The sequence below is a fragment of the Mesocricetus auratus genome, unplaced genomic scaffold (assembly GCF_017639785.1).
Source record: "Mesocricetus auratus isolate SY011 unplaced genomic scaffold, BCM_Maur_2.0 Super-Scaffold_15014, whole genome shotgun sequence".
NCBI lineage: Eukaryota > Metazoa > Chordata > Mammalia > Rodentia > Cricetidae > Mesocricetus > Mesocricetus auratus.
Genome location: NW_024429186.1, coordinates 40,334,743 through 40,350,455, shown reverse-complemented (window position 1 = coordinate 40,350,455; position 15,713 = coordinate 40,334,743). Strand labels below are relative to the sequence as shown.

General features: G+C 45.6%; 2 protein-coding genes across 5 annotated transcripts in view; both read left to right on the top strand.

Moving 5' to 3' along the window:
* The window catches only part of Mthfd1 (methylenetetrahydrofolate dehydrogenase, cyclohydrolase and formyltetrahydrofolate synthetase 1), a 65,417-nt gene extending 64,690 nt beyond the window's left edge, over positions 1-727 (top strand). Inside the window, exon 28 of the mRNA XM_040742889.1 lies at positions 487-727. The gene's annotated coding sequence lies outside the window, so the exon portion shown is untranslated. The remainder of the gene's footprint in view (positions 1-486) is intronic.
* Positions 728-6,149: 5,422 nt separating this feature from the next.
* Akap5 (A-kinase anchoring protein 5) lies at positions 6,150-15,076 on the top strand. Of its 4 annotated transcripts, none has more exons than XM_040742900.1 (2): positions 6,150-6,169; positions 9,687-15,076. In XM_040742900.1, exon 2 carries the CDS (start codon positions 9,901-9,903, stop codon positions 11,587-11,589), a length of 1,689 nt encoding a protein of 562 aa, XP_040598834.1. In that variant the 5' UTR covers positions 6,150-6,169; positions 9,687-9,900; the 3' UTR covers positions 11,590-15,076. The 4 variants fall into 4 exon arrangements, with proteins under 4 accessions (XP_040598834.1, XP_040598831.1, XP_040598833.1 ...); XM_040742897.1 differs by lacking the exon at positions 6,150-6,169 and adding an exon at positions 7,057-7,189; XM_040742899.1 differs by lacking the exon at positions 6,150-6,169 and adding an exon at positions 7,191-7,323.
* Positions 15,077-15,713: the final 637 nt, after the last annotated feature.

Here is a 15,713-nt window from a genome sequence, read left to right as displayed (position 1 = left end):
TATACTCCAACAAAATGGAACTGAACCAAGAAAGGGAAAGATGTGCATTTTAGGGAACTGGATTTGGACAGTAGTGACAGGGGTTCTCACAAGGGCACATGACAAAACTGAGTTTCAGATCTAGTTCAGAACGTGGGGGAAGGCTGCAAAGAGCTGGGGGACCGGGGTTACAAGTAATAGAAAAGCAAGCCTGCTGCCCGTGTCAAGATGTGGCCTTCATTCTGGCCCTGGTGAGGGGGAGGAGTCTGGTCTAAGGAAGCACTTGCTACCCAGGGTGAATGTGCCACGGGACTTGTCCTAGCTGCCTGTTATGGGTTGGTTTTCAAGTTCATGTATGGACAGACCCTAGAATACTCACCCAGGGGGAATGGTGTAAGTGAGAACAATTTTGGAGATGTAACTGGAGAATGATGAAGTGTGGAAGGAACAATGAAAACCTGGCGCTTAGAGGAACCATTCATTCATTCATCTTGCTTTTGTTTCCAGATCTTCTGTCTCCAAGAGGCTACTTTGTCTGGCCAGTGTCTGTTCAGACCCGCAGAAGAAGTGTGCAGAAAGAAGTCCGGGAAGTCAGTCCCTGCCCCAAAGAGCTTCAGAAATAGAATAGTGGTTGTTTCCCTGAATGAAGCCCTTCTCAGCCTTAATTCACACCATGGTGTATAAATTAACATAAATCATGTCTATTTACTTAGTGAAAGTGCACAGAATAAATGGAATCATTTTGCAACCTTGATGTTGAAACATAAATTATGACAGTGATAGAACGGGCCAGGCAGTGGTGGCGCACACCTTTAATTCCAGCATTTTGGAAAACAGAGGCAGGAGGATCTCTGAGTTCAAGGCCAGCCTGGTCTACAGAGAATTCCAGGACAGCCAGGGCTACAGAGAAAAGCTATCTCTAGTGTAATGGCTGCCATCCACCCAGTGGGCACATGGGGGTGGAGACAGGTGCAGGAGGCACTTTGTGATCTCTTGTTATAAGGGGGGGTGCTAGCTTGTGCAGTTATGTACATAACTCGGGAGAACTGGAAGGGTGGGGGTGGGAGTGTGGTGTGGAGGGAGATTTCCCTATTTTATACTTCCCTGGTCTGACTGAGTTCTCCAGGGAAGCTGCTGCTCGTATGAATGTCTGTCTTGACATCTTTGGGATCCCATTTGAATCATTGCCTTAATGCTGTCGCGTTTTGTTACTGTTTTCGGTGTGTGTGTGTGTGTGTGTGTGTGTGTGTGTGTGTGCGTGCACGGATGGATGGATGGATAGATAGATAGATGTTATGTTTTGGGTGTGTGTGTATATAGTTTGATAGACATAATTATATATATATTTAATTTGGGTTTCTATGTGGGTTTTGTTTTTGTTTCTCTGTGTAACAGTCCTGGTTTTGTAGACCAGGCTGGCCTCAACCTCACTAATACCTGCTTGCCCTACCTCTGCCTCCCAAGTGCTGGGATTAAAGGTGTGTGCCTCCACTGCCTGGCTCCTATGAGGTTTTTTAATATGCACTTAATTTGGGTTGGTTCTCTCCCAACCCTGATCTCTAGTATTCCCCTTTTCCCTCTAGTATTCCCCTTGTACCTTGTCCTGTTATCATCCCTACCTCTCCCATGAACCCCTTTCTAGTTTCCTGACCTTTGCTCTTACTTATTCCTACCTACCTAGAAAAACACGTTTATCATTAAGAGGCTAGAATCTGCATGCAACAGATTAAGCTGCATTTGTCCCCTGAGCATAGGATACCTCACTTAATATAATGGTCCATTTTCATGATTTCATATTTCTTCATGGCTGGATAAAATTCTATATTATGTATGTACCAGTTATCTGGTGATTGCTCGAGGACGACAACACCAGCTATAGGTGGGCCGTTTCTGCTCCACTGGATTAGCAAATGTTTGCCAGACTGCTGAGAAGTACCTGGGCTCTGCCTTTCCATACAGGCTGTCTTGTGAGTGTTTGTCTATTTGAAGTTTCTAGCATGTTCTTGCTTCTCTTGTCTTCTATTTTCCCTCTCTTCCTGCATTGGCTCCTTCCAGATGCTGGATCCTCCTGGTGCCAAAGCTAAACATTGCTGATGTGGACAGAGCTCTGTTTCCCCAGGTGTCTTTGCTTTTGTTGTACTTAATTCCATGGGTTCACATCAGTGTTGTGATACAGTTCTGTGATCTGAAGAAACAATGGCAGCAATGGAGGTGAATGGCAGAGGAGTCGTGAGCACAGTACTTCCCTCTGGCCTTTATTGCCTACCGACTTCTCTGTCCCCTCAATCACCTCTCTCTCCCCTCACTCATCTCTGTCCCCTCCACCATCCCTCTGTCCCCTCACTCATCTCTGTCCCCTCACCCACCTCTCTGCCCCTCACCCACTTTATGGAAATACAGGTGCTGCTGCTGCTTCCTCACGGGTATTTCTGAAATCAAGCAAACATGTCATATAAGGCGCTTGGCACATTTGGAGTACTCATTGCTGTCCTTGATGAAGCATCTTTCTAGTGGGCTTCAAAATAGTCTACACAGTATCATCCAGGATGGGATTTGCTAGGACTCCATTGATAAACACAAAGGAAACAGTCTTTTTGAGACACAGTGATTTAGAGACCATCTTAAAGGATGCAGGTTTCCTCCATACTGCCAAACTTTGGGGAAGTTGATCCTTAGTACTAGAAAGAATAATGAACAAATGAATATTGTGAAGGAAGAGAGAGTTAATTTTCATATATGTGGATTTGGGTGCCTGTAGAAGCTAGAAGAGGGTGTTGGATCCGCTGAAGCTGGAGTTACGGGTGCTTGTGAGCTTCCTGGTGGACGCTGAGAGCCTAACTTGGGTCCGGAAGAGGAATCAGTACTTTGGCCACTGAGGAGCTCTTCCACCCCTAAAGTTTGTTTTTTGTTTTTTTGAGGTAGAGTATATCTCCAGCTGGCCTGGAAGTCACTATGAAGACTAGGCTGGCTTGAACTCACAGAGATCCTCCTGCTTCTGCCTCCCAGGATGATAAGATTTAAAGACATGAAGTTTTGTTTATTTTTTTAATTATGTGTATGTATCAGTGTGGGAGAACATGCTGGTGCCCATGGAGGCCAGTGGCATTGGATCCTCTGGAACTGGAGTTCTAGGTATTTGTGAGCTGCCTGACATGGGAGTTGGGATCCTGACCCCAGTCTATATAATATAGCAGCAGAATCATCTCTCCAGCCCTGTGGTTTTTACTATTACAAATAATGTGGTGGAGGACTTCAGGTGTAGCTCATTGGGGGAGTGCTTGCCTGGCATGTGTAAGGCCCTGGGTTTGATCACCAAAGCCACAAGTAAGTAAGTAGAAATCAGTAGAAAACCTGGGAAATGTCTTTGCAACTTGTGTGCCAGCATCCACACCAACCCCTGCCAGTGAAACTCCCAGCTTCGTGACAAGAGCTGACACCTGTGTAGAAATGTGTACGTGTATTGTAGTGGCTCAGGCTTCTGTCTCATTTTATAGAGAGGTATTTCCAGGTTCCAGTGTTGGTGTCTGCTGTCACCTTACTCCGGAGACTCTGCTCTCTGCTGCCTCTCAGCAGTTCCTGGAAGGCAGCTCCTACCAAGCTGCACAAAGTGGAAAACAGCCCATTCTGCGTGCCTCCAGAAGGAAGACGCCACTAGGGTGTATGGAAGTTTAAAGGGGGGGTGAGGGTGTGGCGGCTGCCCAGCAATCCTGATGGACAAGGACTTTATGCGGCTGATTCTAGGATCTTTGCTCAAAGGTGCCACAGTACAAGCTTGCAGAGGCCATTTCCATAAGATATCTGCAGTCATGTGTGTAAAATATGTATAGAAGCATCAGCATATGAGGGACCTGTCAGTGTTACCAGCACAAGTCCTATTCCCTCACCACGGGACTAGCCATCCCTCCAGGTCCATTGGTCCCCAGTGTTCTGACTCTCCCGTATCCATGTTGGTAGGATCCCCAAGAAGCAGATTGTGCCCCCTGATTGCACCTCAGATGCTGTATGCTGAAGATATATATACATATAATTGCACCTCAGATGCTGTACACTGAAGATGTCTATACACATAATTGCACCTCAGATGCTGTACACTGAAGATGTATACACACATAATTTAAGAGTGACAGCAGTACATATGTGCTGCCAAGTAAGGCACTTGGGTTTGTGTTGGCTCCCTGCAGCTGTCGTGGTATGGTACTCACAAACAGATCAAACCACCTGGGACCTGGAGCCACAGGTTCGTTAGATGGTGTGCCAGAGGAAGATGCTGTGGAAGGCTTATTCTGAGAAAGGCTCAAGAACACAAGAATTGTTAACAAGAAGTTGAGACCATTTGGGTAGCCTCAAGCCTGGATGGTGGATGGGGACCAGAAGGGAGGGGATGGTATAATCAATTCAGTGCTGTTCTGATGCATATGTAGGCTATTTTATTGGCACACTTTATCTGTGACATTAATAAGATTAGCTGTAAGGAGGATAGCTCATCGTCAGATTGCAGAGATATTTATAGCTCATTTCCTAATTATATAATTCAAATGGAGTAGTAGGCAATAGTACAGTAATAGCTTCAACAGTGTTGTCACTTAAATGTGTTTAGGAATGACAGGTTTCTTTAGTGTATGAGGTACAGGGTGCATTGTTCAAACACCTGGCATAGAGTTCTAACCAAACCCTAAAGAAAAGCCACAAACACATGTTTTATTTATAGTAATATTCTCTGTCTTCTGGGTATGTTGTGTGCATGAGTGAGAGAGAGATGCCAGATAAGTTATTGGTCATATTTTCCCTTGGATTAGAAGATAAATCCACCTCTTAGACTGTGCTCAGTTCCTTTTTAAGAACAAAGCAAGTAGGAGAACTACAAGTTCCTAAGATTCTCTTAATTGTTGGTGTTTCAACCTGCATCTCTCCCAGTGGGCCTTGCTATGTAGCATAGTCTGGACAGGGACATGCCATTCTCCTACTTCAGCTACTCAAGTCCTGGGATTGCACAGCCACACCTGGCTCCATGTGCTTTCTGATAACATAGCTGTGCTACCCCACCCTCATCTGAATCAGCCTTCTCTTTCTTCTTTTCCTAATGTGACTGCAGCTCCCAGATCTGCATGATTTGATGAGCCTTTTGTTACAGCACCTCTGCTGCTTGAGTGTCGTATTTCTTCCAGCTTATTTCAAGTTCAAAACAGCCAAGGGGCAGGGTTAACATATAACCTACATGGGGATAAAAAGACCATTTTCACTTGCCCGTGTTTGCTGGGTGAACAAGGCTAAATTGAGTTCATTTTGTTTTTTGAGACAGGGCCTCATGTAGCCTAGACTGGCTTTGAAAGTCTCATCCTACCGTCTCTCCCTCCTAAGTGCTGAGATTATAAGCAAGTTTCACCATGTCCAAATCCCTGACTTTATGCACTCCAGGAAAATACCCTACAAACTGAACGACATCTTCGGCCCCCTCAGTCAAGTGTGTGTTTATGCACGCGTGTGTATGCACATGCACTCATGTGCATGTGTGCCTGCTCTCGTGTACCTGTAGAGGCCAAAAGAGGGTGTATGATCCCCTGGAGCTGGTGTTAAAGGCAGTTGGGAGTGGCTTGAAATGTGCTGGGAATTGAACTCTCGTCTTCTGCCAATCAGGAAGACCTCTTAACCTCTGAGCATCCCTGCAGTTCCCTCCTCCAAAATCTTACAGCTTGACTGTATCTGGGTTTCCTATTTCTTATCACTAATTTTTAATATAAAACTCGTTAGATCATATCAGTTTTGTCCCGAGAGTTTATTCCTTATCAAGTCTTGGTGGAGTAAGTCTAGACTTACTTAGGAAGGGAAACTATATTCCTAGAAAAACCATCCCCGAGTGGACGTCTGAGATTAACACTCCCAGAGATCATGGTTGGTGCACTTGTGAAAGGGAAAGGGGCTTCTGAGCTCTGTACTAGGAAAAGCCTTGGAGGAGGCTGGAATGTCATTTACAGGACCCTAGCTGAAGCTCTTGAAAACACCCCAAGCCACTGGCCCTGAGCTATGGAAGCCACACCTTGTGTGCACAGAAATGTACTTGTGCTATTCTTCACCCCATGCGACACCTTCCTGCTCCAGAGTGTGTGCTATGATGCCAGCACCCTTTGCTCCGACTAGGGCTGGAACGGTGGGTGAGTGCCCTTTATCTCCATTCAGGCTTGAGAGGAACAAGGTGAGCAGTCCCCAGGGAATGCTAAAGGACGCAGTAATTCACCGGAGCTTCTGATGTGAGGTGTTAGATGGGTCACGTTCCATGTGCTCCTCACCTGTACTCAGCCAGCGTAGATGGCCGCAGATCTCAGCTTGGCCTCTGCAGTTCTATGATCCTGTTAGACGAAGCTGGTTCTGTTTCTGACCATATACATAACTTTCTCTCTATGTGACTCCAGAGGCAGAGGTGGGTGGATCTCGTAGGTTGGGTGCCACCCTGGTCTGCTCCTAAGTTCCGGGTCGGTCGGAGCTACAAGGTGAGACCCTGTCTCAAACTAATTTTTTGCCAGATGACCCCTTATGACTCTGTACGGTTATGAATCTTCCTTTTTTAATTTTATTTTTAGTTATGAGGGCAGAACGGGCTTGTGCATGTGAATGTTTTTGCCCACCGAAGCAAAACATCCCTGACAGTTGGTTACAGGTGGGAGTGGGAGCCGCCTGATGTGGGTAATGGGGATCGAACTTGGATCCCTTGGAAGAGGAAATACGTGCTGCTCACCACTAAGCCATCTTTTCCAACCGCATCAATCTTTCTTTGAAGACATGCTGTCTCCCTTGTCTTTAACGTTCGAGGGAAATTTATGGTGGGCGCCTTATAATTTCAAACAGGGATTTTGTGGCTGTGCTCTCAGGAAATGAGGGGCCCTCTACTCCTCGCGGTCCTCCGGCTTTGCCTTACTGACCCCTCTACCCAGATCCTGATGTCATTATGCAGCGGGGATGCATACGGGGTCTCTCCCAGGCTACGGGGCAGTCTGCTGGCAGGTGGCTGGCTGAGTTAGCCCCGCCTCAGGTCTTAGCCCCGCCCCACTACCCCGCTCGCATTGGCGCCACCAGCTGTCTCTCCGCACTGGGGAGGGGGCGCGCGGCTGCGGTCCCTCTGCAGAGGGCTGCGCGCTCCGCGGTCTCGGAGCTCCTCGTTTGGGCCCGTGCGCCCAGACCTCGGGAGCAGGGCTAAGCAGAGACCGCGACGTTCTGGGTAAGTGGAGGCTTTGGGTTAGGATCGAGGGCACTGACCCCCTGGTGGGAAGGTGACGGCTGCAGACCCGGGCTCCGGGTCACCAGACACGAGGGGCGCGGACTGCAAGGTCGCTGGTCCTCAGGCGTCTGCAGGTGGGTGACCCTGGACAGTTCTGCCTCCCGCTCGCTTCCCACGCTGTGCAGCCGGTGCCTGGGCACCGGCTACCTAGCCCTTGTCCTTCTTCAAGGCTTTTTGGGGGAACTGTGATTTTCGGCTCCGGTCTATGATAATTCTGCAGATAGCTTGAAGCTGTGGGCTATCTGTTCCACGCCCCCGGTATTTTCCTTTCTGAGCACTTTATCCTGAGCCCCGTCTCCTGCCACAGGGACGTCAAGCCTGGATTAGTGTCCTTCCTCCAGGAGGAATCTTCGCGGATCGTGTCTGGTGCTGGGAAAGGTTGCTTGCTCGGCTTGGATAGCGATTGCTCTTTGCTGCTCAAGAGGGGAAGAGGGTTGTGGTTGTTTTCTGTGGCCTTAGACATAAGATTCTGCCAGCGAAGGACAGCAGGCAGAGACGTTAAGGTTTCCAAGGTGATCGGGCTTCTCTCGAAGGTAAAGGCGAATCGTTTGCAATCTTAACAGTCTGCAAAGTTTTAACGCCTGCTGCCTGCATCCTTTCCCTGCCTCGGATACACTTGTTGGGGTGTTGATTTCTACAGTGATGTGCATTCGAAGAAGGCTCTTGTGCAAACATCTGGGCCATTCAGGTCAGTTTCAGATACTTCCTGGAATATGATCACATTTGAATATTTCTTCTATCGATAGCTTAGAAGGAATGCTCACTAAGGCTTGGGACCCTTAACACTGGGTTCTAGTGCTTATAAAGGGTGAGTGAGGAGAGACGGTAAATGGGTTTTGGTTTCATCATTATTCTAGAATTTTGTTTCAATTCCTACCTTTAAAAAAATCTCCTTATATCTTAAAATGATTTTTCAGGGTTCCAGTCCTACAGAGAATTAGAAGCTGGCACCCAAATGAAAGCACAGTACAGAATTTCCATGCAAGCAGAATGATTTACCTAACTTAGGATGTCTACCAACTAAAATCCATAGAATTTTTGAGTAATTGCCTTATGTCCCCACTCTTTAAGCCATTCCATTCTGTAGATTGTAAGGTTTTTTTTTTTTTTTTGGTGGTACTGGGGGATCAAACCCCAAACCTTGTGGCATGCTAGGCCAATGGTCTATCACAGAGCTACATGCCCAGCCCCACAGCTCAGCTTTATACACTCTTCTCCCTTGAGACACGGTCTCATGTAGCCAGCTGTGGCTTCAAGTACACGGTGTGGCTGTGGATGACCTTGATCGGTTCTCCTGCCTCCACCTCCCACACGCTGGCGCTGCCTGGTGCACCACCAAAACCGGCCAACACCAGCCAACGACGGAAGCCAAAGCTTCAGGAGCAGGCGTCTTGGTTTAACCTGAGCACTGTGGCTGACTGGCTTTAATCTCAGGCAGGCCGCTTAACTGCAGATGGAGATCTCCCCACCTCCTCACTCTGGGATGCTGTGGTGCAGGCTGGAGATGCTTGTAAAAGTGCTTCGCGCCGCCGGGCATTGGTGGCGCACGCCTTTAATCCCAGCACTTGGGAGGCAGAGGCAGGCGGATCTCTGTGAGTTCGAGACCATCCTGGACTACCAAGCGAGTTCCAGGACAGCCTCCGAAGCCACAGAGAAACCCTGTCTCGAAAAACCAAAAAAAAAAAAAAAAAAAAAGTGCTTCGCGCCGCCTCAAACGCACGGGTTGCACGACCAGTGTTAGCTATTACCTCGCTAACCTCCAGCTGTGTGCAGTTACGGTGGGAAAGTGTGAGTAGCAGACACTTCAGTGAAAATGTCAAAGTTACACAACAACTTTAAGATGGGAGAAAGATAGCAATGCTGGGTTTTTCTGAGTGTGGGTATGGAAAGTAGCACCTCCTTGGTGGAATGTACATTTTTAGAACGGAAACCGTATGCTACAATAGAAAGAACACCAGCGAGTCAAAATTTCTACTTCTAACTCTGGCTAGGACCTCATCTAGCCTAAGGCTTTCTGCAAGCCCACTGCCCGATTGGGCTGGACTTGATCAATCTTGAGTGCTCTCCTAAGTCCCTAGCAGTGCCATAGTTCTTCATTGCATGTGATGAGAGAGGAGTCCAGCTTGCCCTGTCACCCTGCTGTCTGTCGGTCTGTTGTTGTTGCTTGTTAAACTTTTTATGTGGGGCTATAACAATTCATGGAGAAGTCAACTAAGGACCGGGGCACTCTTGCAGAGTGACCACAAAGTTTTAACAAAAACAATAGAACAAAATGGGTTCATACAGGAAGCTTTTTTTGATAGGGCAAAAGCAAGCCTCAATTTGTAGCCATGGCTGTTTTGGTATGTCCCACAGGACATGTGCCCCATATGATGTAATTTATACTAAAAATAATATGCTCCTGGTGTAATATAGCCCCACTTTTTTCTCTTATCAGGTTGGTCTTTGAATAAAGGAGAATTTTATTCAGCAAAGAGCTTTCATTCCGAGGGGAAGTTAAAGGAAGAATCATAAGTAACAGAAAAACAAGGCAATTATGTCCTGAAAAAGCCACAGAAGCAATTGTGGAGTGAAGCAGGAGAAATTGGACTCGGTGTGATATTTTTGTCATAAAAGGCTCCAAGAGGAAGAGAGAAGACACTCTGCAGAGAATGAAAGAGTGTAGTGTAAAAATGGAGACCAGAGTCTCTGAGATTCAGATCGAAACTAAGGAGGAGAAGGAGCCAGTAGCTGTTAGTCCTCAGGAAGAGAGGCAGCAGAGAAAAGCAGCCACTCTTTGCTTCAAGAGGAGGAAGAAAGCTGGCAAGATGAAGCCAAAAGCTGGTTCCAAGACTGCTGAGGTGACAAAGCATCCCCCAGAAGCTGAGGCTTCTGGGCAGCCACAGCCAGCGGGGGCCTGGGCCTCCATCAAACGCCTTGTCACACACAGGAAAAGGTCAGGGTCTTCAGAGACGCAGAAGCCGTCTGAGGCTGACGTGCAGCCCGAGGACACGGCTCTTCCTAAGAAAAAGGCCAAATCCAAACTCAAGATACCATGCATAAGATTCTCCAGAGGGGCAAAGAGAAGTCATCACTCTAAACTCACAGACGACTCAGACTACAACCTCAGAGTCCAGGGAGGGGCTGACGACTTGGAGATAAAAACCCAGACCCAGTCGACTGACCAAGCTAAGGCCACAGAGGGCCCACAGGAAGGTGGGTTGGTAGAGGAATGTAAGGCGGCCCAAGAGTCGCATGTCAGCAACAGCATCACATCTAGAGAGAATGTGATCTCTGTAGAACTGGAATCAGAAAAGGAGGCTTCTGCTGTTCAGATGGGAACTCCAGTGCTGGAAAAGGAACCTAAAGGGATTAAGGAAAAGCCAAGTGTACAAGCGCAGCAAGCAAGTCCAGTGGAGAGTTCAGGGGCAGACAGCCCCCGGCCAGCGACTTCTGATGTTCCTGCCTCGCCAGCAACCGCATATCAACGCAGCGTGGAAGGACCCAGTGATGGCATCCAAGAAAGTGCACCAAGTAGGAAAGACGACAGAAGTGGAAAGAGTACAACTGGAGAAAGGAAAGCCGGAGAAATTGTGCTGGACCAGGCGGAAGAAACTACATTGAGCCAGGAAGCTGCTGGCAGCCAGGCAGACAAGAGTGCAGTGATCCAGGCAGAGGAAGGTAAACTGAATCAGGCAGAGGAAGCCCCTGTGACTGCCATGGCCCAGACAGAGGAAGGTAAACTGAGTCAGGCAGAAGAAGTTTCAGTGGTTCAGGCAGAGGAAGCCCCCATGGCCCAGGCAGAGGAAGCCCCCGTGGCCCAGGCAGAGGAAGCCCCCATGGCCCAGGCAGAGGAAGCCCCCATGGCCCAGGCAGAGGAAGCCCCCGTGGCCCAGGCAGAGGAAGCCCCCGTGGCCCAGGCAGAGGAAGCCCCCGTGGCCCAGGCAGAGGAAACTGTCATGGCCCAGGCAGAGGAAGCCCCCGTGGCCCAGGCAGAGGAAGCTACCCTGGGCCAGGTACCAGATCTGAAAGAAAATGGAATCGATACAGAGAAACCCAGATCAGAAGAAAGCAAAAGAATGGAACCAATTGCTATTATCATTACAGACACTGAAATCAGTGAATTTGATGTTAAGAAATCTAAAAATGTCCCCAAGCAATTCCTGATTTCAATGGAAAATGAGCAAGTAGGGGTTTTTGCTAATGATAGTGATTTCGAAGGGAGAACTTCAGAACAATATGAAACACTCTTAATAGAAACAGCCTCTTCTCTCGTCAAGAATGCTATCCAGTTGTCTGTAGAACAGCTGGTTAATGAAATGGTTTCCGAGGATAATCAAATAAATACTCTGTTACAGTGACTTCATTTCCAGATCATGGGAAAGAAAGAAAACAACTCAAAGATGTTTATACATCTGTGGCACTTCTTTCTCAGTAATAAATTAAAGGCTTGTCATCTGTGGAATTTAAAGGTGCAGTTCCAGCCCAGAAGTGCTTAAGAGTAAATGAAGTTTATAAAACTCATTGAAACACAGTCACTTCTGGACTGGAGGGAGTCAGCACAGATCACAAGGTGCGGTGACATGCAGGAAGGTGCAGAAATGACATGATGAGTCTTGAGGAGGTCTACTTATTGAGCACTTGGTATGCTGTATGGCCCTTGCTGTTGCCGAATGTCATGAAGTCTGGGTCTTTCCTGATGGTTCGACCCTGTATATAGGTGAACATTGCCTTCACTTTTCTTTTACAGTATGTTTTCCTGTTGTTTCTAGTGGTGAATCAGGTGAGCTGGTGTCTAGTCCCACATGGGTTCCTTACAAAAGCCATTCACAGGTTCCTTCAGCCAGGCGAGTAGTTAACAAGTGTGGAAGCGTGGAATGCTTTTTCTTCTCTCCCCGTCTTCCTTCTGCCCAGCAGACCTGTGTATACCCGTCTCCGTGTGGACCTATCTGATGAGATGTTAGAAATAAATAAAGGGAATAGTATTTCTCCTAGACAACAAAGGATGCCCTTGGCAGAGCGACTCTTAAAGGCCCAGGAAAACCATAATATTCTTGTGAAACTATTTCTTCTTCACCAAACATGAACCATGTATACAACTGAATAAAAAGTCATAATTCATGCTAAAGCATAGATTTTTTTTCAACACCAGTGTTTTTCATTGTGTCTAACCACGATCCTGTAACATACTTCCCAACCCCACGGGTTAGGGGTCATACTGTACAGCACCGCTGCCCCCCCCCCACTATCTAACCTAAGTGATGATGTTACTACTTGTTACAACAGATGCAGGACAGACGGTATGATGGCTGTTGAAGAGCATCTGGAGGCATAGACACCAATGATTTTCATCGGCTCTGCATATACAGTGTTTATGGACTGCATATGTATACATTGCTTTTTCCTATACTTTCATTTTGTAAATATATATTGTGATCTCTTGCAGAAGTAACTAATGTGGCTTTGGAATTTAACCAAATGGTGAATGTTTAGCAAGACTCTTAACTGGAATGTGAAGCTATTTCCTGCAGGCTTGCCTATCTTCGTGTTTTAAATTTAGCCAGATAAAAACACATGACCCCCCCAATAAGTTTCTTTTAATTGTGTACCTTTTAGACATAAAAGTCACTGCTAAGGCATCTTTGAGAGAATACTTTAACCCACTGTGTATGGTGCTAATAGACTTGTATAGCTACCAGCAAGTATGTTTAAAATGAACAGTTTTAAATACCTGATTAAGGCTCGTGTGCTTTGCAGCATTTTAAATCATCCTGTATCTGTTTACTATATGAATGGCTCCAAGCCAATATACTTACATTAAAGTTTCTAATAATCTTATGAATGAGCAAAAGCTATAAAATACATAACACTTAGCAATTACTGAGGATATTTTGGATTGCGGATTTTGAAAAACAGACACAAAGTGAATATGTAATTTTGGAGGTAAGAAGGTAGCCCCAAGTTTCAAGTTTTGGTGTGTGAGTGTGTGTATGTGTGTTCCCTATACTGCTATTTGATAAATACACCATTGTTTAGAATGCATCGTGATTTGTTGTTTTTACAAGAAAATGTATTTTCATTCATTCTTAATTGGTGTCTCTGGATTTCCTAGGAACTTAAATAGAGTTTCCATCTGGAAATAGAATACAGAAATTCATCAGTGGGTTGCAATCTGATATATCTGCTATATGGCCAAATCATAGGGAAACTGTTCTATTGTTACAAAAACAAGCAGGAGCCAGAGGGATGGCTTGGAAATTACCATATTTTATGATGGTAGGATATATTTCAAGCAATTTGACCTTCTATGAAACATATGAAGGTTCTCATTCAATTTACACTCTTTTGGGCTTAAACTGGCCAGTTTAAAGGCATCATTAATCACTCACATTCATTTCCATTGAAACTTGCCTTTAATGAACATTTATCAGCTAGGATCAGGTTTCTTTTTGAACTTGGAACTTTCTAAGTTGCTGAGGGGTCTATCAGATACTTGATAATTTTTTAATATATCCTCTTCACCCTCTTAAGAGTTGAGCATTGTTCACTCCTTACAACACAGAGAATATAAGCACTTGTCGCAATTGTGTGTGTGTGTGTGACTATTCACTTAACATTTTTTTCAAAGCACTTTTTAGGATATTAAAAATAGTACCTGGTAACATTTAAGTAAAGGTAGCAGAAAACAAAAGAACTTTCCAGCAGCAATCATGTTCCTTGCCACCTCCTCCTCCTCCAAGAATAATAAGCATGTGGCACAAATGGAGTCTTGGAGAAGCTGTCTGCATAATTTTCCTCCAAGGCAATGGGGGTGACAGCGTGAAGATGGCAGTGATCTTAATTGGTCTACTATTTAGTGGAGTCTTAGACACAGCTTTATTCCTGAAAGATGATGTGTGGCCTGTAAGAAGACCCTGGGCCAGCTTTGCCTGTACATGTAGCCCAGAGTTCATTTCATCTGCAAATGTCTAACTTCAATTTGCCTTATTTTTTATAGTTGAGAATTTTGTAAGGGGTTGTGGCAGGATTTTTAAAACAACTGTTAGACTTTCGAACCCCGTTGTTTGAAAAGGTCCCTTTGTCGGCTTTCCTGAGTAAGTATTCTGCTTTCTAGTTTAATACTAACTATGCCAGGACTTGAATTTTCTGCCTGCCATTTTTGCATTTTTTAAAAAAATAGTTTCATATAGGTTGTAGAGTTCTTTAGGTTCAAGCTCCTGTCTTACTATGTAACAAAGTTTCTTATATGGAATTGAAATTTTCAGTCCATACTTCATTTTATCACACATTTCTAAAGGGATTTTTTGTAATGATCCTTGATGACAAAAATTTGTTAGAATGAATCTACATAAAGTGTAGGTGCCCCAATTAAGTCAGATCCAACATGTATTAGGCTTACCGCCTGTCTATACCCTGATAGTAGGACCTCCCACAGCTCCTCCTGGGAAGGGTATGCGTGTGCTGGGGGAAAGAAAGTGACAACAGAAGCCAGGACAGGGGGAAAGTCAGAATCAGACAATGCAAAAAGCTAAATGCTAAACAGGGAAGAAGAAAGAATGGTTTTGTCTGGAATGGGGGAGCTGGGACCTGAATGCAGTGGCATTCTGATGTGTGACCAGGTGCAGGAGAAAGGCCCTCATAATGCCACATGTGTCAGCTCTTGGCCTGTAGAAGTATTGAGTGGATGAGCCATTATAAAATAAGAGTACCATTTTGTATTCTCCTTAAAAGTAGTATTCCTGTGAATCAGAGGCTCATATAAAAGAAACAATACTCTCTAGAGAAAAGGTCTTCAAGCTGAATTAATTGATGTACTGACTAATACAGAATAAATGTTATATTAGCTTACTTATTTTATCTGTGTCTTTAAAAAGGAATATGGTAAATTACATTCACTTCCTAAAACTGTGACAATCACACTGATGAGAACATTTAGTTCTATAAAAAGTTCCACTCTGCTAGGGGTGTGCAGACGTTACCACCCAGGCATAAAGGAGTCCACCTCCAGCAAAGAAATGCAAACAGAACTCCGAGCTGACACAACCATAAGAGGGAGCAGTTCTGGATTTGATGCCATCTGAACTTTGGGCTCTGGAGCCCAGTGACACAGTACTTGATAGATACCTGTTTATTCCCCAAGACCTCAAAACCAAATCAAACAAAAAGGAAGTTTCGTTGTTTCTTACCAATTGCATGAGTTGCTTTTCTGTCTTTTTTGTTGTTGTTGTTGTTGTTTTTGAGGGTGGTGTTTGTTGGGTTTTTGTGGGGGAGAGGTTGAGACAGTGTTTCTCTGTGTAGCCTTGACTGTTCTGCAACTTGCTCTGTAGACCAGGCCAGTCTCAAATCCCAGATCCAACTGCCTCTGCCTCCCAAGTGCTGGGATTAAAGGTGTGTGCCACCACTACCCAGCCTGTCTTCTCTGTATTATACTAGTCTATAAATGGTTCATAATCTCCATGGTCTCATAAACGAGCCACAGTATGAA

What these genes read in the sequence shown, in the direction of transcription:
- Akap5 (XM_040742900.1), top strand. Translation starts at nt 9,901, where the DNA reads ATGAAAGAGTGTAGTGTAAAAATGGAGACCAGAGTCTCTGAGATTCAG.